The 22672-nt window shown below is 47.7% G+C and overlaps 1 protein-coding gene across 1 annotated transcript in view; it reads left to right on the top strand.

Annotated features, from left to right (window-relative positions):
* Positions 1-21033, top strand: part of VANGL1 (VANGL planar cell polarity protein 1) — a 45717-nt gene extending 24684 nt beyond the window's left edge. The window contains exons 5-8 of the mRNA XM_068181975.1: positions 8316-8449; positions 11735-11867; positions 13841-14075; positions 15302-21033. Coding sequence (XP_068038076.1) covers positions 8316-8449; positions 11735-11867; positions 13841-14075; positions 15302-15562 — 763 coding nt within the window. The 3' untranslated portion in view covers positions 15563-21033. The remainder of the gene's footprint in view (positions 1-8315; positions 8450-11734; positions 11868-13840; positions 14076-15301) is intronic.
* The last annotated feature ends 1639 nt before the right edge of the window (positions 21034-22672 follow it).

The following is a 22672-nucleotide window of genomic DNA, read 5'->3' as shown; positions in this document are numbered from 1 at the left end:
TGTCGAATTGGGTGTGGACAAGTCTGTTAGCTGGATGCAACACCCACAGTGTCTGGGGAAGCCAACTTGTCCCTTCTTTGTCAAGACCCGTGTATTTCTGGGGTGCCTGTGTCTACCAAGCTGTGCAGGTTTGTGGGGAAGGCTCAGCAGCAGCTTCTTCCCATCACCTTTTCACTTAAGTTGTTCCTTTGTGTTCTTCTCTCACTGCTTTCCTTCCCAAACTGCCCATTTGCTCAATAGATGAAGAGGGCCTTTTACAGTTTTGGCTTTACTTTAGTGTGAGCAGGCAGTAGCTGGTGGTTTGCTTGCGGGTTTTTTTTTTTCTCATGAATAAGCAAGATAGTACTCTCATTAGCTCCCTGCACGATACCCCTGCCACCTGGCAAAACCATATCATGGAGACAAATATTTGGTGTGCTAGCAGTGCCCTTGGGAAGACCCCTTTCAGAGCTCTAGCTCCTGGGTCCGGTAGCTGCTGCTGTCCAGGTCCGGTTAAACTACTGGTGGCTCCTGAGGGTGCTGGGTGGGGCTTGAGGTGTGGATGTCTGACCAGGTGTTGTTTTGGTCACTGCAGGTGTCTGGGACATGGCAGATACATGGCAGGGCACAGGCAGCTCCTTTGCCTCTCATGTTTCTTGTTGCAGGAGGCCCTGGAGCAAGTGTTCTCTTTCTGTTTGATGAGAAGGTAGTGCCTTCGCATGTTTGAATGTGTTGTATGGCATCAAAGGGAAGTGGGTGTCTAGTTTGAGAGCTCTTGGGGCATCTGCATGTGGTTATTGGTGTCTGAGGAACTGGCTGAAATGCAGCCCAAGCTGTGAGTGCCTGAAAGATGCTGTCGTGCCCTGGCTAATCCATGAGCTATGCCATTTGGATTTAATGGTTCTGCTAGGTATCTGCACGGTAGGTGCTTGACAGCAGCTCCGCACACACGCTGCCCCCCTTGGAGAGGTGGTCTTGGCTTAAGAGGATGTGGGCAGTTTGCTTTGGAGCCTGCTATCCTGGCATCTGGGTTCCTCAGCCTTCAGAGGGAGAAGTTTGTTGCACCACATGTTCAGGCTTTCACAAGCTGCTCTTTCAGATGCAGCTCCTGAAGCTGCTCTTGTTGTACACTCACACATCCATCGCTGTGGGTGAGCTGAGGCAACTGGGGCCACGTGGCTTTGCCGCGTGTTAAACTCCCTTTGCTGTTCTGTGAGGGGCTGGGAGGGAACCTTTCCAGTTACCTAGGCTGACCTGTTGCAATAAAACTTCCTAGAATTGTATTCAGGGAACCTGGCAAGAAACTTAGTCTCAGCAAGGGATTAAATCTTGTTTTTTTTCCAAAGAGAGTCCTCTGCCTTCCATAGGAAGCTCTTCTGGTGCTCCAGAACCTCCATTGTTTCTAAAACTCAGGTTGGACTTTTACAGCTTATTTCATTTTCTGTCTGTTGAATATGGTGTTGGAGGTAACAAGTGTCCTTATGTTCTTTGTATCCCTTGGCACTGCATACTGTGAAACGAGATGTTCACGGTGTTACTGAGGAAGAGAAGTGTGGCGCTGTCACAGCATCTGACCTCAACACAGTGATTGTTCTTTCCTGGCAAATCATATTATTGGACCTTCTAGACCACTCCTTGAGTGAGAGGACTGTGCTCTCCTCTTCCTCCTCCTCCTCACTACATAGTACCAATAGTGTTCTGGGGTTTTTTCCTAGTCTGTTATGCTAGCTGCCAACTTCAGCTGTTGGAAGTGGAAGGAAGGGCAATGCAGCTGTTGGGAAAGCATTCATCTAGTTTTGAGGTTCTGCCAATAAAGGTGACTGGGGAAAACATTCAGGCTGTGTGCTGGTACCCTAAAGACCAGTTAACTTCCTGAGGTAAAAGGTTTGGAAGTTTCTCAGAAGGAGAACTGCAGTGGGAGTATGCCATTGGGTTTACTGGGGTTTTATAGCTGCTGGTTAAAACTTCGTGTTGTGTAGTTCTATAGCAGCATCTTTTTAGTGCTGGCCTGGGAGTGCCTTTATAGGATTCCTCAGGAAGGCTTAAGTAAGTAGCTTGTTTGGTTTGCATGAGGTAAAGGAGTTGATTTCCTCCCAGCCCTCAAGTTTGGTCATACCTTCCTGTAAAATCCTAGTTTTTAAAAATACTCACACCTTCTCTTCAAAACAAAAACATTCAAATGTAACAGCAAAGTTAGTAGTAGACTTGCAGGGATCTTTTTCTTTTTCACCTGTACTTGAGGGTTTTGACTAGGCTGCTTTTGAGGTTTGAGGAAAACAAACTGAAAACCCAACCTGAAAATGAATTCTGCTCCTCTCTCTCTCATTCAGAAAATTTCTGTGTTGAAATCCTTTCTACATCAACAGTGAACTATTGTATTGCTCAGCTGGTGTGTTGATTCTGATTTTTGACTTGCAAAAGATGAGACTTATAATGTCTGTTGGAGAGTAACGTGTCTTGGACTGCACAGGGCAGAAAAGGGAAGATCTGTGGTTAGAAACTCGACCGGTGCTTTCCTCAAATTTACAGCAGTCATGTGTTGTTCAGATGTCCAGTGTTGGAATAGATGGGGACACACTTTAAATTCCTGTCCTTTTCCTTCCATATTGTTAAAAAAGGCTGTAAGGGGAGAGAAAATATAGAGATGGGTCACTGCAAAACTGGGGCAAACCTGATGTGTGTTTGGGTTCCATATAAATTACACCATTAACGGATGGATGTTCACTTCCTTGGGGGCAGCAGCTCTGCTGCCATCAGGCTGACAATCTGCTACTATGATGAGGTTCCTTCCCTTCCCTGATAAAGATTTGACCTTGCAAATTATTTTCCCTACCTCACCAAATGCCAGAAGTTTGGTATCTAAAACAAATCTGCTGTGTCCTGGTTGCCCAGTGCCTGTTCCAGGGAGGGCGAGGATTGTGCTTGCCTGCCTTAGCCAAGTGGAGATCTCAGTTGTGGTTGTCTGACAAGAAAATGTGGTTTTCCTTTTCCTAGGAGCTGCAGTCCTGTTCTCTTGACTGTACCAAACTGAAATGCTCTTGTAGTTACAATGATCAAAAGGCATTTTTCTGCTCTGCTTGTTTGGCCACAGCTGCTGGAGAAGTTCCTTGTCTTGGCATTATTGTGTGGCATCTCTGCTGAGATCTGACTCTGGCTCCATTTACTGGAGAGGACAAAACTAGCCGAGGCATTTGTACTTCTGCCAGCACTACAGAGTGCTTCTGCATGACCTTGGTCTTCTTGGGAGCCTTACTCCAAGGTGTTGCTTGGGAAGGACAAAGAGTACCAAATCCGTTGCATCTTGCCAGCTCATGGCTCCTGGTGTGGCACTGCTACCCAGGGTCACCTGTCTGGGCAACCTGTGCTGGCCTCCCCTGTAGCTATGACAGGCAGAGCAGGGAGGCAAGTCTGCATAGAGGATAGTGGCAATCCCTTCTGTAATCATCTTCAGCAGGGATACTGGTGTGAGAAGCATTTTGATTTTAATTGTCTATTTCCAGTTTTATTTCTCATTCTGTTGACTTTCCTCCAACACAGTGAAGGATCAGGAACCTGAGCCCTAGCTCTGTACTCTGGCAAAAGTGTATGAGAAAGGAAAAAAAGGGAGTTTTCTGGGAGGGAGATGTGATTGTACAGCAGGGAAGGCAGAGCAGTCCTCTGAGTCTGTTGGGTGTGAGCTGACAGCACTGCTAGAGACTACAAAGTGCTGTGGATGGGCAGCTCAGTGTCCCAGGAGACCTCAGTATCTCTTGCAGTAGGCAAGTTTGGTGCAATTGTAGGCTGGAGACATCTGGTAAGGCAAAGCTGGCTCTCCTTGGAAGGCTGTGTTGTGGAATCTTTTCTTAGTTTTTCTTTGAGGTGCCAGACTTCCCAATTGGCTGTGGCAAGTGTTTAATGTGCCCAGAGACCTTGGCTTGTTTTGATACTGTGCCTGTTTTGAGGAATGTTGAAAAATGTTGTTTGGAGGAGAGGAGTCTGTGCTGGGAACCATTTGATTAAATAACCCCAGGCTTCCTCAGTGCTCAATTAGCACAGCAGTCATCAAACCTGACTATCCCTGTGTATTTTAGGGGTGTGTGGTTCACTCTAAACCCTGATGCTGCAAGATCTGCATCCATAGCAAGAATGCTGTGGTAGAACAGCTCAGCTTTCTGGATGTGTACATAGATCTGTTGCAAAAGTGTGGGGCACTCCTCTGCCACTGATGATTCTCAGTGTCTGCTGATGTTTGGTGTAGTACCATGACAGGCTACATTTCTAGCTTAGCAGGAAAGCACAAAACTGCTAAAACCATGTGAGTGACAGGTGCATAGAGGTGTGGCTTCAATTTTAAATCTTTTTTTCACTCCTTATTTTTTATTTTCACCAGCTCTTTCCACCACTTCATAAAACTCAAACCCCAAAGCCAGTATTTTGATGATCTAAACAGGCTTCTTTCCTTGTGCTTTGCTTCAGTATAGTACTGGCCTGTTTTCCTAGAAATACACTAAGAAAAGCCAATTTCAGTGTTGGTGTAGTTGTGTCACAGAAGGCAAATACTGAGTGGCCTCTGAGGCGCAGAGTATGGCAAGACTACAAATACTCTAATCTTTTGTAGCAGCAAGTACTCAGCAAAACTGCTTCTGACTTACCCTTTTAAGAGAAAAATACAGTTGCTACCTTTGTGTCACATAGTCCCCTCCTCCACTTCCTTGGATGCCCTGTAAAAGTTAATTCATTACTGTTAGTAAAGGGCTCTGCGTTTCTCTGCTGCCAAATGCCACTGGGGTACTGTGTGCTTCTGCTGGGTCTGCTTGTTTGCTTTCCCTCCTGGCAGCATGCTGTGACATGGCCTTCTCCAGGGCAGTGAAACTAATCGTTGGAAACAAGCAACCCTCCAGCTGCACAAAATGCAGAGCAACAAAGCCTAGAGCCTCACTGGCACTGCCTGTGAGGAAAACTGTGTTTACAGCAGGCTGCTGGGTTGTGCAAGACGTTTTCCTCTTGTGCCGTAAGTTTTGAATCTGAACTGTTCCATGGAAATACATTTTGTGTCCTGATTTTTGTACTCTGCCCATGGCGGGGGTGGAGATAGAACTAGATGATCTTTAAGGTCCCTTCCAACCCAAGTCTTTCTGTGATGATTTCTGTGTTTCTGTGATACGCTTTTTCTGCGTTCTGGTAGTTTGCTACAATGCCTGAAATATGCTGGGCTGCCAGACCCTCTCGGTGGGACGAGAGAACAATCCTCACTCTGACCTCTTTCATACGGGCGATTAAATATCAAAACTTTCTGTTCGTTCTCTTCCTGCCCCTCCCCATTCTTTCAAAGCTCTGAACAAAAGGCAGGCCTCGGCCCAGCTCGCCGAAACGCGAGGTGAATGAATGCAGTGGCCGACATGGTGCTGAACTCTTCCCGAGACAGCGCGGCAAGGAAGCCGCCTCTCCAGACGTGGCCTCTCCAGACGTGGCCTCCAGGAAGGCCGCCAGTTTCCACAGCCGCTGGAGAGGCGGCTTCCTGCGGCCGCTTCACCTTGCTCGCAGGGCAGCACAGGGTCTGCCCTGCATGGGAAGGCCAGGGCTGCTCTGGGTGCTGCCATGCCTGCGGCTGGTTGTCCTCCTGCTGGCGTGTGGTGTTGGCCGTGCCCGGGGTGCTGTGCCGGGTCGGGGCACAGGTTCTTGTTGCTTTGCAGCAGCCGTGTGGGGCAGGGCTGGCTGTCCTGCGCCGGGCAGGGTGAGGCTTCCCCTTGATGTGGGTGAAGAGGTTGAGCAACACAGCCCAGGAGGCTCTGATTCAGCCTTTTCCTTGCTTTTGCAAATCATTGTGACCCTTTTAATTTCCTTGTCTGCAGTTTCTAATTCTACTTGTTTTTTTTTTTTTCCTGTAACAGAGAATTTGAAGAGTTGTAGTTGAAGCTGTCTTCCTAACCTGCCACGCTTAGGGTGGACTACATGGGAGACAGAAATGGGCTGGTAGAAATTCAGGAAACTGATGTTTATTGCATTTCTCTTCCAGAGAGCAGACTCCTCTGTGTTACTGGGGTATCTCGTGTGTGGGATTGAGCCTGTACTGGATTTGCATCAGCAACAAATACCTGGGCTTTAATTTTCAGGGCAATAATCGTTGCTTGCTGCAGTGTAAAAGCTTTGTTGTGTTTGGATTTTGAGTTCCCGTGCCAATGAATTGCTGGGGAAGGTTATTTAGTGAGGGGATGGAAGGGATGTTAGGTGGGGAAAGCTGGCGTCCTGATGATAATGCTGTCGGTGGGGAAAATGTGTCTGTATGAAAATAAATTATTCTCTGTTGTGGATGCATTGTGTTTTGTCCTAATAGAGTAGTTTGGTCAGTGGAGCTCCCAAACATTTCCCACTGCTGGGATGGAAGTTCCAGTGCTGTTTGAAATGAGTACAGTGTACATTACATTGTGTTTTGTGATGAAACTATGGAATTTTATCTTCCTGGGAAGCAGAGATGGAAAAACTTTATCATGTTTGAATGCAGTCAGAAGGGGGAATATGTGCTGCTGCCACATGATTACTTTTATGAAATTTTATTTATAGGCTGCAGCAAATTCACAGTAGAAATCAGAAGCATCACAGGGAGAAATAAAATGGTTTTCACCTGTTCTGTGTCAGCATCTACATGAGTCTGTCAGGGGGTCAGTCTGTACTACTTTATCAAAGAAAAATTGTTTCCTTAGTTAACTTGTGGCTCTTTATCACAAATCAGAAGCTGAGTGCTTTAGTGGAGTTGCTTTTACCAAATGTAAGGTGAGGAAATATGAAGGAATGGCACCTGAAAAGTAAAGCTTCTTTAAGATGCTCTAGCTGGATCCCTCCAAACAATCCTAAGGATGGAATTTGCTTCAAAAGCTAAATTCATCATCTCAAAGTCTCAGGGGTACACAGCAAATGAATTGTGATGTGCCATAATACTGACTGATGAAGCTATTCAGTGAACAAGTCTGGGTTTGTTCTTCTTTCTCAGAATCTCTTGAATGGGCTGGCGTCTTTGCTTAATTCGCTGATCAGTGGGAGTGTGGCATCTGTAGAGTGAGGATGGTGGGGCGTGTGTGTTTTTAAATGACTTGGGTGTGATGCAGAAGTTTAGTATTAACACAAAGCACAGGAAAATTTAAATTGCTCCTCCGGGAACACACGTGGAATCTGTGGTAGTGCCGAGCACTGAATTTAGGGCTTAATTTGTTAATGTCTTATTTTCCCACGTTACCGTCCTTGTAATGTTTTCTTCCTGTGTTGTAACATGTGTGAGAATACTTTTTTGCTTTCCTTTGGAGAGGCCTTGTTGGTAAGTGTGACTTTTCAAATTAACTGGCAACAAATGTGTTGGCAGTTACGCATCAATTTTGAACGCAGAAAAATTATTTTTAGTGTGGGTCCTTGGCAAACTCCCTCTGAATGGGTGATCTCGGTGATTTGTGCTGAGAGTGCCGGTGCCACGCTGAGGCACAGAGCCAGAGCAGCATGGAGAGAGCTGTGTCCTATTCCCGCATTTTTAAACACCAGAGCTCGGGCTTGTTTTGAAGTGCTGCCCTGTTTGTTGGTAACAGTGCCTACAGACATCTCTCTCCGTTGTCAAAATGATCGCAAAGGAAGATACCTCTGGGTTGAGCCTTTCCTGCTGCTGGCGCGTGTGTTTGTTTTGCTCCCATGTGTCATCATTTTATGTAGAGGCATCCCTTCAAAGGGATGGAGGGAGTGTCACTGCTCCTCATTCTGTCCCTAGCCAGGGATTTAACAAGCAATACTGAGGTAATCCCGTCTCTGGCAGCCGTACTCCTCAGGCAGCGATCTTATCTTGCTGTGAAAGCTCAAGAGATCACACTCTGGTCGGTGCTGGGATGGAGGAGGTCTGGGGATGTGCAGCTGGCAGTGACTGAGAGGGAAAAGCATCCATCCTGAGCTGGTGCCTCCATCCAGGCTGGCCGGCTCCATCAAAACCCGTGTGGTGTTGTGGTGTTCTGGTCTTCAGCCTGAGCAAGGTCTTTGCAGCACAGGGAGTGTACTGCCGAGGTGCACTGAGCTCTGGTTCTGTAATTTCCCGTGCTGCTTCACTTTATGTGCTGCCCTTGTTTAGGGATTTCCTGACATCCTCCTATTGAACTGAGGGCAGAGATACTTATCTTGCATCTCAAATGAAATATCAGGTCCTAGAGAGAGTAATTAATGTTCTGTGTATTGCACGGTCCTGTAGGTGTGACAGCTCTGTTCCGAGTAATATCGCTTCCTTCCTTCCTTCCTTTTTTTTTTTTTTTAATTTAATATTTATGGAAACAAGAGAGCTTATTTCATTCTGAGGGGATTTGTCTGATTTTGTTTTTTTCTTCTTTACCCAGCATCCAACGAGCTGCACTGGTGGTTCTGGAAAATTATTACCGAGATTTCACAGTCTACAACCCAGCCTTGTTAACAGCCTCCAAATCCCGAGCAGCCAAGCACATGGCTGGCCTGAAGGTCTACAATGTTGATGGTAGGTGAGGTTAAATGTAGTCTCTGAGACTGGGTGGGATGGGGAAGGGCTGGATTTGCTTTATGCTTTGTTATGCATGCATTCTCACCTTTTTGCTTTGCCAAGTCCTTGTCTCCTGCTGGAAATCTTCCTACCAGTGCTGAGTTTGCCAGTTCCAGATGACTTTACAGATGTGTTTAGCCCACAATAAGGCTTTTGTCTTTGCCAGGTGAAATGGCCACATTTTGGGTCGGGCTTAATTGTCATGTGGCTTGACACTTTTCAGCACCACTGCTTGTTTCAACCAGCCTCTGCTTTTTGTCACCCTTGGGTCATCTCTTTAGTTGTGATAGTACAATAAACACAACTTTTAACTTAAATGAGTTCCCCAGTCGTTTATTGTGCTGCTTTCACATGCAGCCTTCAGGAAAGTGGAGGAGCCACGGTATAAGCAGCAGTTGCTGATGAAAGTGATGCTCATCAGCCTGCAGCCTCAGCACTAAATGAGCCTAGCTCACCCGTGGCCATGGAAATTCAAACACAGATAACGATTCCCGTTGAGCTTTGCCTTCTACAAACCGTTTTTAGTCTTTGGGGATTTAGAAAAGCTGATGGATGAGTGGATGTATGGATGCTCAAAGCAGTGAAAACTGGACTTAATAATTTGACATTCTTAAACCCTATCGGTGAAAGCCATGCTTGGTAAGCAAGGTGTGCCCAGCAGCCTTTATAGAGGTGCACATTCCTTTGGAGGAGTCAAAGTTGAGTAGTAAAGCTTGTATGGTGAAGGATGGCTGAAGTTGTCTGATAGAATGTGGTAAAGGCATGTCCTGCCCGTGAATTTGTTAGTATTGAAAGGCTTTGAGAGCTGGGAAGAGGAGACTGAAGGGACATAGCTGGGCAAGGTGGCTCTGTGTGCGTGGTGTGGAGACTGAAATACGAAGAATATCTGTCATATTGAAAAACATGCGATGTGATTGTTTTGCTTTCAACAAAGTTTCAGTGCCTTATGGGTGTGGAATATTTTGTTCTCATTTTCCTTTTTGGTTTGTTTGTTTGGCTTTTTTTTCATTTTTGGTGAGTTTCAAAAACCATATCCTAAAGGCTTCTCCAACCTCATGCAGCTCCCTTGAGTCCATTACATTAATTGGAGGTTTAGATCCTTACAGTGAGATATTCCCATCCTGACAGAGGAAAGGAGAAGTGAGGAAGGGGGAAGGACAGGTTGCCCATCATGTGTCCTTTGCTGATGGAGTGCTGCTCTTGGTTTCATTGTGTCGTAGAGGGGAAGCAATCAGACATGCAAACAGAAATGCTCTGTGTTTTTCTAGAGGGGAAATCATTCATTCCAGCTGCTTGCTCTCAATGAGGCCTGGTGTAGGGAAGGTGAGGGCCTCCTGATGCCACAGGTGTCTGCACACTATTCAGACCCCACAGCCTGCCAGGCTGGCTTCAGGGTGTGCCATTCTGATTGCTGGCTGGTCTTCCCCTGCATTGCAGCATCTCTTCAGGAGTTGGCATGCTCTCTTTTCCTGCAGCACCTGCTGGTTCAGTGTGACTCCCGAGCTCAGAGAAAAGACTGTCGGTCTGGTAGTGTGAGTGGCTCAGAAGGCTAGCTCATGAGGCTTCCTTAGAAGAGAAGGAACCAGAAGCAAGCTGCAGATATGGCCGGCAGCCTTTCCAAGTGTCAAGCTTGTGAGCCTGCCAGGGCCTGGAAACTCCTGCCTCCCCTTCTGGGGCAGTACCAGTTGCCGGGGCTATTCTGTGTGCAATGCTGCTGCCTTTGTGGACATGGGAATCTCAGGCTTAGAAGCATGTCCTTAAGAAGATTCCATCCATCTTACAAAGCAGAGTGTAGTTCTGGCTGCAGCTTACCCTGGCAGCCTGACAGTCTCTTATACCTTTCTTGTAAAGAGACAGTAATGCTGTTAAGGCAGCCTGAGTTGTTGATAGCTTTTGTATTTGATACTGCAGCAGCCAGGAAGGAAAATATATTGCTGTAATCTCTCTTATGCAGAGTGGGGAAGTTCACCTTCAAAACCAGGATTTTCATTGCCAGGTGTAGTCAATGAGGCAAATTACAGATGCAACCCAAATTTGGGAGCTAGTGTCTCCCTTGAGTCATATCCTCCATTTCAGGGCTGTCAAACAAAGTCTGAAATGTTTAGACTCCTAAGAAGCTATTTGTGTGAGTGTTTGTTCTTCCCACTGCTGAGTTTCAGGCTTCTGTCTTGGAATCTGGTTTGGGCTTTTTAGGAAAAAAATTAAAAAGAGTTGCCTTTGCTTGAGCAGAATAATTTTGAGCGTGTCCATGCAATTGATTTGCCTTAACCACTGCCAGCTGAGGGTGTAGGCCAGAGAAGTTTGGCACAAATCATCTCTTCGTGGCTTGGAGTTAGTCCTAGACTACTACTTAGCTCTGGGTAGACCCACCTCTGCCCTCTATCTGGATAGAAGAGTTTGTAAACTCTTCTGGGACAACCTTTTTCCTTTCCCTACCTGAAAAGCCAGAGCTGAGGGCTTCATGGGAGAGCTGAAGAACCTAGAACTGTATTTTAAGGTCACTAGTTAAGGTCTTGCAGTAGACAGCTCTGTGGACTGACTGGGTGTTGCAGAGCAGATTGCATCTTCCCTGTTAAGAATCTGTTAAGAGCAGCAGAAGTTCTAATGGCAGATGATGCTCAGAGTGCCATGAGAAGCTACTACACATACAGACCCCACCTTACGCTTTTGTGGGACTGCTGCTCTAACAGCATTTGCCCTTCTGGGAAACCCTGTGCTTTGTCTAAAGGTGACCCTGCTGTCCCCTGCACCCTGTTTCCTCTTCCTGTGAATAACTGTCTGGAGTTTGGCTTTCATTTATTCATCTCCATGTCTCATTATGTTCTTGTGTTTGTCTCTTTCCTCTTTTCAACTTCTCACTTTTTGTGCTCTCACACTGTCTTGATCCTGAAATGCGATATGCTCCAGCTGCCCTTGCCTTCAAACTGAAAGCATACATAATGGGGGGTAAGTTGCATCCTTGGCATGTTCACCTCACTCTGCCTTTGTGTATGTTGTGTGAGACCCTCCATCCCAACTAACTTCCCTTGTCCACGTGCCAGAATGCCCTCTCTAAGCCTGTGCTGCCTTGCAGGGTTTCTACTGGAGCTGCTGAGGACTGGGGAAGGGTTCATAGCGTTGTCTGGGAAGGCTGGAGCCCCAGAGCGCAGTGACAGCTGCCGTGGGGTGCTGGTCTGTCCCAGCCCCAGCCCTGTGGCCCTGACACCGCCTTTGTCTCCTCTGTGCCCGTCCTTGCCCCCGCAGGCCCAGGTAACAATGCGTCGGGGCAGTCCCGGGCCATGATCGCGGCCGCTGCCCGGCGCAGGGACTCCAGTCACAACGAGCTCTACTACGAGGAGGCCGACCACGAGCGCCGCGTGAAGAAACGCCGGGCCAGGTAAAGCCACCCTGTCCCGGGTGCTGCTGTGAAGCTCGGCCACGTGGGGCTTGCTGAGCCTGGAGGGTGACACCAACCCACCATGGAGGGCTGGCTGCAAATCAGTCACAGGGAGGGAGCTTATGAAACACAGATGAGTAAGGGACAGTGGCACCTTGCAGCTGGAATTATTGGCAGAACGTGCATGTAGTTGAGCTCGCGTATACAAGGCAGATAAGCTAATGCAGTGTCGTGGATTAGGGAGCAGTCCAGTGCTTGACAAATCTGTAGTTACTTGCTGTAGGAAATCCCATTATTCTCGTTAATGCCCCTGTTTGGCAGCTGAAGTAATCCAGGGACAGGATCATTTGAGTCCTTGGTGTTGCTTATTCATAGGTGAGGAGAATATTTGTGTTTGCAGGCTAGTCAGAGGGACAGTTTGACTGGCTTTCAATGAATTGAGGAGGAAAGACTTGACCACAAGCAGTTACATTTTATTTTGAAATATAGATACATCTTCTGTCAGTCATGCTTAGGCTGCAGAGGTGATGCTTTGTTGAGATGACCCGAGACAGTGCCTCTGTTTGCTCAGGAGCCTAATTGCAGTCTGTAGTTAGCATACCAAACAGTTTGAGGCAAGTTGCTTTTGGGCAAGCTCCCCTGAACTGAGCTGTGTTTGGAAGGAATGTGTCATAACTGGAAGGAGCTGACTTGTTTTGAGTTTTCTTTTGGCAATTTTTTTCACTGGGAAAGTGCTGCACTATGTCCCCTCCTTGCCTGCTTCAGTCTGACCTGTGCTCTGCAGCCTCTGTCTTTTAGGCCCTCTTCTAGACTCAGAGCAATAGGAACTTAAACTTGCCCTTGTGTGAAGTGTAGCATCCTAACTTGGGCACATCTCCCATGCTTGCTGAGTTTGGTTAGAACAACTGCGTAGTCAGAGGGAAACCATCAGTCACTAGATAAGGCCAGATGTTTCAGGCCAGGAGTTTAAAACTGATTTCACCCCCACCTCCCCCATGTCAAATTAAACAAAATGGGCAAATGTCGGGATTTCTAGTGCTGTTCCTCATGTGCATTCTGAATGCAATATGCTGTACCTCTGCTTGTGATGAGGCAGCTGCGCCAGTTTTAAGATGCATTGGATATTGAGATCACTGTGGACAGTCATTGGTGACTTGAGAGGAAATTAAGTATAAAACAAGTCCTGTCTGAAGGGGCCAAAGAGTTATGTTTGGCTCTTCCATGATTGTTTTTTCCTCACTAGCTGCAGTGTAGCCCCTTACTTGCAAGTTAGCCCAGTACGAAGTAATGAGTGTCGTAAGACATCTGTTCCCCTTTTATGGTGTGGGCTTCATGTTTGCTCACCTGTGCCAACACAGGAGTGGTTTGCAGAGGATGCCTTTAGCCACAGTGTTAGGAATGAAGATGGAGGAGTGTTTTCACCCTTGCTGTTCAGTGGAGGGGTGCAGGGCAGTCATTGGGCAGCACGAGTTCTGCACCCAGCTGGTGGAAATGGGAGCAGACTGCAGCTTGTGAGCACAGAGTGTCTCGGAGCAGGCTGTGTCCTGGGTGACACTGGGGCATGGTCAGCCTCCCCCCAAGTGCTTACCTGTCCTGTGCTTCATGCTGCAGCCCTGTGTGCTGGGACTACTGTACTCAGACACGTGTAAATGCAAGGGCAGCTGTGTCTTGTTTGAGTCACATTGCTGATGTTTGTGCTGCATTGGCAGAACCAAGTGCACTGCTCAGGGCTTTACAATCTTAATCCTGGTTTATGGCCCTCATGCTGGGCAGCTTGGGCAAGGAAGGAAAAGCTGCTGTCTACCCCTCAGACTGTCAGTAGAGAACATTTTGTGTAAATTGGTAGCAGGCAGCGACTTGATGGCAGGTGGGAATAGGAAGCTTGCAAATCCTGACTCCCAGGCTCTGCCTTAACCACAGACCCATCCTACTTCTTGTTATGACTCTTGCTGTCCTGATTTTTTTTGCTGCAGGCTGGTGGTTGCAGTAGAAGAGGCCTTCACTCACATCAAACGCCTCCAGGCAGAGGAACAGCAGAAAGCTCCAGGAGAGATGATGGACCCCCGAGAAGCAGCCCAGGCCATCTTCCCCTCCATGGCGAGAGCTCTGCAGAAGTATCTTCGCACCACCCGCCAGCAGCAGTACCACAGCATGGAGAGCATCTTGCAACACTTGTCCTTTTGCATCACCAACAACATGACACCAAAGGTAATGAATGCATTCTCTAATGCCATTGCAGGAGGGAGGGAGAAGGGGATGGCACATCTGTGTGTGCAAGCAGAACAGAAAGCTGTCAAGGGACATGAGTGAAGGCTTTCACAATTGCTCCCTGTGAATTGAGCAGTGTAGTGTAGGTTGCATCAGGTCTTGAAGGGAAGTAATATTTCCTCTGCAGCATCTTCTGTGTCTTTTTTTCTGAAAGTGCCTATGAGGTATTTGTTCTTGAATCCAGTTCAGCAAAGGGAGTGCTTAATAAATGTTTGAAAGGGTGGCTTTGAGTCACAGGAGTTTTCTCAGCTGGTTTGTGGTAGAAGGATGATGCAAGTGGCAACCTGCAAAGGATTTTTTTGGTTTTCTGCCCCCTCTGCCTTGCTGCATTTTGGAATGCTAATGATTGCCTAAATCTCTGTCTCTCTGACAGTATTTCTAATTCATGAGCTGCTTGATCAAACATAGTTTGCTGCTTCATGCCCAGGCTGTGACTTTTGACTTGCAGACACAGGGAAGGACTGAATGATAAGGGAAATAGGTTACACAATTCCCCTCCCACTCTCTATCTTCCTTTCTAAGAACACCCGACAGTCCTAGGGAAGGGTTATTCTTGGACATTCACCCAGGAATTACTGCAGTAAGAGCAGAAATGCTGTCAAGAGATTGGGCTTAGCACCCTCTCACTGTGAGCCACCTGGGACCTTGCCCAGCTATGCAAGGGGATTTCTGCTACTATTAAGATTGCAGAGGGATGTTAAAATACAAGCAAGGTCAAATGGTGTTTTGCATTCTGTTTTCAGTTTTGCACACTCAGGCTGAAAACTTGGAGACATCTGTTTACCACCTTAGCTTGACCTGAAGGAGAGAGCCACTATCCTGTCTGACTGTCTGGGACTGTAGTTTTGGGATCCGTTATGGGGCTGGTACAGGAGAAATGATCTCTGCTCTTCTAAACTGTTGCCAGATGGCTGTGCTGATGGCAGAAGTCAGGGCTATAACTCTGTAAACTTGCTGGGATGGACTGAAAGAGGATCGCCTGATGTTTGTGTCTACTCCTGGGTCTGAAAAGCTGAGAGGGACTGGGGAGAAGATGTCTTCTGAAGTGTTAAAGCTAAAACAATTTGCAGCACGGCAAGCCCGTGCTCGTGGAGCTGTATTTGGGAATGGGAAGAGAGCGGGGCGAGTTGTGGGGCTGGTGCTAACGTGTGTCCTGCTATTGGCAGGCATTCCTGGAGCGTTACCTCAACCCAGGCCCAACCCTCCAGTACGACAGGGATCGCTGGTTCTCCAAGCAGTGGACGCTGGTCAGCGAGGAAGCGGTCACAAGCGGTTTACAAGACGGCATCGTGTTTGTCCTCAAGTGCTTGGACTTCAGCCTTGTTGTTAATGTGAAAAAAATCCCCTTCATCAAACTCTCAGAAGAGTTCATAGACCCTAAATCTCATAAATTTGTCCTTCGCTTACAGTCTGAGACTTCAGTCTAAGGGATTTTGAGGGTGGGTTGTTGGGAGATTTTTTTTTTTTTTTTTTTTCAATATCATGCTTTTGGGTTTAATTTCCCCAATGCTGACTGAAACTGGCAGATGATGGACCAGTAATATTTGACCATCTGCACTTTATTTGGAAAGGGGAGGGGGGAGTTGGGATATCATATCTAGGAAGAAGTATCTTAAAAGGCAACAGGGCAACTTGGCTCAGTTAGCTCAGCCTTGGAGACAGAACAGATATTTTTCTTTGCCCCTCTTTCCAGGCATCCTGTAAATCTCACACTCTCTTTCTCTGCACGGCTGCAGTGTCAGAGTTGTTGTTGGAGCACTGCCTTACACCGTGTACGCCTGCACCCTTGTGTCTCTGCTTTTGCCACCTGTGGCTACTCCTGAGGGCTCATTGCTCGCCTGTCCCTCATAGAAATCTCCTGGCACACGGTGCCACAGTCCCTGCTCACTTAGGGAGGAGGGGATATCAAAGGGTGGGGGTGTGAGGGGACTTCTGTGTTTTATTCTTCTTCTCTTCCTTGCCATGTGCCTCTTCTGTATGGACATAATGGGATGGTTTCACCCTCTGTGAAATTGCTTGTCTTGAACTGGATCAGCCCATTTGCAGCTCTTCAATATTTTTTTTTTTTTCCTTAATCAGTGCTTGTTAGTGAAGTTGTTCTTCATGTCACAGCTCCCTGTTACCTCTCTCCTGCTTCTCTCTGTCCTGCTTGTCAGCATCTTTCTCAGGCAGGCCCAAGGCTTCCTTTTTCTGTCTCCTCTGTCTGGCTTTCTGAACGTTTCTCCAGGCACTGCTGCTTCCTTTTGCACCTGCAAGGGCTGTGTATTTGCACTGGGACAGGGTCAGTAAGTTGCTGGCTCCTCCTTAGATAAATCACAGACCCTCCCTCTGTCTGACAGCCTCTTTGAGGGGAAGGGGGTGCAGGCAGGAATGTGCCCCTCCCTCTCAAGCCAGCTTCAAGTGTGTCTGGAGAAGAGGGGCAAAAACACTTCTCTCCTTCAGGGGAGGAGCCAGGGAAAGGCTGACCTCTGCCCCATTCACTTGCTTTGGAGAACCGTTGTGCTTTGGAAACACTGCAGTGAGTCCTTCCCCACCGTACGCCTTCAGCTGTAGCTAAGAAATACCAAACAAAGCCTGAATGTTGAAAATCTGCCTGCCTTTCTTGGCCTTGCTGTACTGTGGGAGTTTCTGCTCAGCGTTGGGATCTGCTTCTGAGAGCTGCAGTTTTGTTTGTGAGTCTGCCTTTGCCCACCAGTGCAGCTTTCATGTGTGATTTTAGTCACCTGAGTTTGGAGGGTTTGTTTTTAATGGCAGACACCTAAATCGGTGTCTGAAGTCTGATTGCCAGCACAGAGCATGGAGTGACTGGAGCCAGCTGCAAGGCTGGCAGTTACCTGAAGGTCCCTTGAGATCCATGTGAATGTAAATGATCAGTTTATTCTGCTCAGTCTTTTGCCATGCAAATATTCCTTATCGGGCAGGATCTGGCCTGCCCTCCATATGGATGTCTTAAAGAAGGAGGCCCTAGTTCCAGCAGTGTGTAAGTCAGTGCCTTTCATTGCCAGCCTGCACAGTCTTCTGAGGAGGGCTGTGACAGCCCCTCCTGTCCCTTTTGGCCTTTCCCAGCCCTTCCCACAGCAGGCGTGGGCTGGCTGGTGTCCACAGGGAGCAGCCACCTTAAACAGGGATGCTGGGAACGGGGCAGGAGGGTCCACCCTCTTCCAGCTTCATCAGCAGTGGAGATGCATGTCCAACAGCACCTATGGATAGTCCTCATAGGATCAAGGGAGCACCCTGGTCCAAAGTGATGATTCCCCATCCAAGTGACACCTGCAGTTTCCTGCACCTTTCTTACAAGCACATGGTAGTCTCCTGGATCCTTTTTAGTCTGTGTAATGTGCCAGATGTGGTAGTGAAGAAACTGGATAGCACGGCACATGATGGGATTATGCCCTTTGCCCTTAAAGGATGGGAAGTAGGTAGTGTTTTCCCTTCTCTAAGCTCAGTGTTTGGGTTCTTTGGCAGATTGGGGTTTCTGGTAGTCTGTATGAGGACTCCTTTATTGACTGTTCCCTTTGCAGTGTTTTACTTTGAAAAAATATGTTGGTTTATTCCTTTAAAAGAAAAAAAAAGGAGGGTGAACATACAGTATCTTACACTTGGCTCTCCTGAAGGTGCCTACACCTGGCTTTTATAATGTGTAGAACCAGCAGGGTGGGAGAGACTGGGAGTAGTTTGGGAGACTGTGGAGAGCTTAATACCTGTGTGGAGGCTACTGCCTGTGGCTGAGTTGGCTCATTTCTGTGAAGCCAGAACAAGAACCACTTTGCCAAGGGCTTGGGTGTGCCATGTATGTGAGAGCACCTTGTCACAGGCACATCTGCAAAACTTTTTTACTTTCCCAGGATTTCCTTCCCCTTTCCTTTTCCCTGCTCCATGATGGGGGGGCGGGGGGTTGTCTGACAATATGTGCTCAGGAAACTCACGTCTTAATTTTGTTAAATCCTTTAACACATGGAGAACCAGAGGGAGGAACGTGTGCTCAGTCTGGGCCTGCTTCTTCAACTTTGTGCTGTGGTTCAACACTGCCTTTTCTGCCTGCTGCCAAAAAGGACACTGTCAACAGGGGCCAAGTCCTACATTAAATGCTCTTCCCTGTATCAGCAGCATGAATGCTTTGCCTGATGAAATATGAAGGAGAGGACTCTCTCAGATGGTCTCTTTAGAGATACAGCCTGCTTAGAGGTGAGGACAGACTGAAAGGGGAATCATGATTCCTGGATATTCCCTGTTCTGGTATTTTTAGTGACCTTTTTTGGGGTCTCTCTTGCTTCCCTTCTCCATGCAAAATCAGGGGACCACTGTCATACCTACCTCACTGGAGTGTTGTGAGGCTAAACTCAATTTGCTTTCAAGTGCTTTGAGATCCACTGTTGGATCTGTGGCATCTGTAGGAATTCAAACTCCATAAAAAATACTGAGCGGTGAGTGCGGACTGGTTTGTTTAACTCTGTTTATAGCCAGCTAATGAGTAAGAATGGAGTCATAGGGAATGAAGCTCTGATCCAATTCCTGCAGCCCTTACTTCTGCCGTGCTTGCCAAGAGCTGAGCATAAATACAACTTGGAGGGTTTGCTAGCCAAGTGCAGGCTGTTCCTCTGAATGCCTCTCCTATCCTGCACTGTCTCCTTGCACATATTTTCCTTCCTCTCTCCCAGTCTGGGTGTTTGTACCTTGTTGGGAATTGTGGGGGGGGTTTATTAAAATTCAAGTGTTTTTTTAAGATAGCCCTGTTGATGACAGAGTGGTCAGTGTCCCCCTTGGAGATAATCCTTGCACTGGATGTCCTTCACTGGTAGCTGAACCATTTGATAGGGTGCTGTGCTGCCCAGCCAGGAGTGGTGGTGCCCCCACTCCTCTCTTCCATGTTGGCACGTTTCCTGCAACTCAAGTATGCTGCTCAGATACTTTAAAGGCTTTGGGGTTTTTGCTCTCAGATTTGTTACAGCCTAAATCCAAAGCCATGCTGAGATCTTGCAAAACCAGATGCAGCTGGGACTTTCAAGTGTTCTAGAGCAGATGGAAATGGCTGTGGGTTTCCATGAAGGCCGGCTTTCTCTTTCCTGGCTATAAATTTAAATATTTGAATTTCTTGCAGCTTCCAGGAGTGCAGAGGCATATACTGCTCTTAATACTTTGCCAGTCCTGTAACTGGGCATGGGTAGGTGGTGGTGTCACATCTGTTGGCCTCTCACGGCCGTATGACTTCAGCCATGGGTGCAGACGCTGTGAGGCTGCCCGGGGTCTCAGTGTCCTTTCCCTGCACCTGGAAGCTGAGCAGGCAGCACTCTTTGAAGTGTAAGCATTGCAGCACTCCCATCCATAGCATATCTGCAAGGCTGGGAAGTGTTGAGGCTGCACTTGGAAGCTTGGAGGCAGTGCACAGTAAGGCTCAAGTTTGGAGATCTGAACAAATCCCAACCCTTATGAAGCCTCCAAACCCTTTCCTTTGGGATGGGGCTCTCTGTGCAATGCCTTGGGAATCTGCTGTAGCTGAGTTCAGCCAAAAGCTGTAGGGAAGGAATATCTGGAGCTGGTCCTGCCCCACATAAGTAACTTTGAAAGGTCTTGTTTGAGATGTGCTTGCTTCCAACACTTGCTGCTGAAGAAACTGAAGAGATCCATGACTTGCTAAACATGGAAACCTATTCAAGCCAATTTCATCTTGCTCACCAAAACTTTTAATTCTGCCCTTTTCAAAGGGTAAACAAAAGTCTTGCAGTCTTCTGCAACAGTGTTGTAGTTGGTCCCAGGCTAGCTCCTCACTTGGGCTCAGTGCTGCCCAGCCATGTGAGAGCTGCTCACGAGGTGTGTGTGCAGGAGTTTTCTCACTCAGCTTGTGTGTGTCTGTGTGCTTTTCCCTCTCTGGTGTGCACATCATATGTGTTTAAAGCCTCAAGCCAGACTTAGTGGCTCGGTGTTTCAACTGTCCTTAAGAAGGAAGTGCTCTTGGAATTGAGCTGGTTTTAGAAAACAAACAAGAAAAAGGAAACTCCCCAAATTTCTGTTTTGAAAGAGCTGGCTTTGGGCCATGACGTCTCCTACAGGAATGTGCATCCTCCTGCATCCAGGCTGCTGCCTCCCATCGACGATGACCAAAACTTGCCGTTTCTGACAGCTGTGAGCGCTGCGGATCGCTCTGGGCCAGTCCCCAGCGGGGTCCCCGCCATGCCAGAGGGACAGCTGGCATTACCTGCCCCTCAGCGTCCCTCCAGCAGACTGCATTGTTTTATCCCTGCTGCACACGGAGCCCTGTGGGCAGCAGGCAGCCAGCCCTGCCCTGGGTGTGCTCTGCGCAGGGAGGGAGGGAGGGGATCCTTCCTTCCCTCTGGCTGCTTCCCCGGCACCTCTCACCAGCACTGACGATGCTTGGGGTATCTCCTGTGTGCACAGGGGGGAGGTGCTGTGGCCACTACCTGAACAGGCATAACTGTGAAGGAATCTTACACTCTCCTGTGCCTGTTTCTTTGATTCAGCATTATTGTGTCTTGGGGAAGGGGGTGGGAGCAAAATGCCCTTCCCTCACCCTCCTGTATCACTGTGTAATACTTTTTCTACACACACTGTGTATAGTAAGAAGGGTTTTGCCAAGGTTTTCTAATTGATAGACACTAACCAGCATTTCTTTCTTTTTTTCTCTTCTTTGCACATGTGACTGTAACTGCAGTGGTACATGGTCTTTCCGTTCTTTTCTAATAGTGAACTTAAGTAAGCAAATTCCTGGTGTCTGTGACATTAATGCACTGTGGGTTTAGCCTTGTAAATTGTTCTGTTCCAAGCTGGGTTCTCTTAAGTTATAGCTGGATGGGGTTTTGTTGTTTTTTAAACTGAAACATAAAACCGTTTTACACTTTGCATATTTTGTACAGTAAAATTCTGGAAATAAACTGAAACCAGATTTGATTGTCCCACTCCTTTCTCTTACCCTTTCAGACAAAAAAGCTCTTCTGGTCTTCAAGCATTCCTTAGATGTGGGCAGGAGGGGCCCTGCAAACATGTGGTTTAGCTTTTTTGAGGCTGTCTTTTTGTCACCCTCATTTCTAGGCATTTCTGGTCTGCCCTGCCACAGTAAAATGCAAACTCATTTATCACTCCTGAAGGAAGACTGGTAAGTGACTGCTTTGAACACCTGAAATCTCAAATGATGGGGGAGCAAATGCAGCTGGGGAAGTGAGGTGGTGGTGGGGCATGACTGGAGTGGGAACAGGTTTTTCTGCCTCCTGTGTTCTCATAGTTTGCACACAAATTATGAAGTGCAGGATTTATTGCTGAGTTTCTTATTTGGCTCTGGTGGGGAGGAGGAGTGGTGAGAGGCAGAAAAGCCAGTGCTCCTTGTTTGTGTGGATGCAAGCCTGTGCTCTGCTAAAAAAAGGTGTAGGGAATCTCACCTTAACAGCATCTCTGGGTGTGGCTTTCCCCACCATCAGTTTCCATCTCCAGCACACCAAGAGTTCAGAAAGATTGAGCAGCTGTGCCCAAGGAAATGTGGGAGCAGTTTTTTTTTGTCTAGATGTTCTTTGGTGACCACTCTCTTCAGGCCAGCCCAGGAGATCTTACTTGGTGGCTTCAGCTGCTGGAAAAATCCACAGGATGCTGCTGTTCAGTGAAAAAAGAGTGCAGCAGTTGTGAAGATAAGCAGCACAGACATAAATGCCTGTGGAGAGAAACAGCCACATGGGTAAATCTCTGCTTGTATTTGGGCTAGAGAGAGCTGTACTAAGGCCTGGGAGGAAGCAGGAAGGGTGGGATGGGGGTGTGCTCTGTTCTGCCTCCTGCCCTCCCTTGATCTTTGCTTTTGATCTGTCCCTCTCATCCCACTGGTGCTTTGGCAGTGCCCAGCCCTGCACTGTTTGCAGGTCAGCTCTCAGAGGTGGCCAGGGAAAAGGAAGAGCACTGCTGCCACCCTGCAGAGCCTGAAATGAGGCTGCAGCCCTTGCTGGTGCCCTCCTGCCCATCAGAGGAAGACCTGACTTGTTGGACTGGAGCCATGGAGGGAAAGACGCTGTGGGAGTCGGCCACAGGTGTGTCATGGGAAGGTGTAAGCATCAGGAATTTGGCATAAACAAGATACTGGGCTTGTCAGCCTCATTCCAGGCTCTTAGCCTTGAGAGCTGTGTCTTTACATGTGAGTTCAGCATGATCTGTTTCATTTCTGGGATAGTGCTGATACCAAATCAACACCTGACTGCTGCCAGTCGTGGTGCTTTCTGTCCTGCTGTGGAAGCTGATGGACGGAACAGGCTTTGCTAGAGGGACTAGTTCCCTTGGCCTTCACCCAGAGCTCACATACCTGAATCATAAAGGACTGTGATATGTAGCTCAGCAGAAATTAGAGCTGAGGGAGCTGATCTGGTTTGGTCAAGTCTTTTCACTGAAGTTGCACAGACCTTTGAGGTGTGATGGAGCCTCAGGTGCAACGTTGGGTTACGTATTTCAGACCCAAATCTCCGACAGAAAGGGGATTGAAAAAACCAAAACCTTGGAGGGACCTGGCATCCTGAACCAGAGGTAAGCACCTTTTGCCTGAGGGACATACT

The sequence above is a fragment of the Anomalospiza imberbis genome, chromosome 2, assembly GCF_031753505.1.
Source record: "Anomalospiza imberbis isolate Cuckoo-Finch-1a 21T00152 chromosome 2, ASM3175350v1, whole genome shotgun sequence".
Classification (NCBI taxonomy): domain Eukaryota; kingdom Metazoa; phylum Chordata; class Aves; order Passeriformes; family Viduidae; genus Anomalospiza; species Anomalospiza imberbis.
This window is presented reverse-complemented; position numbering and strand designations above follow the sequence as displayed.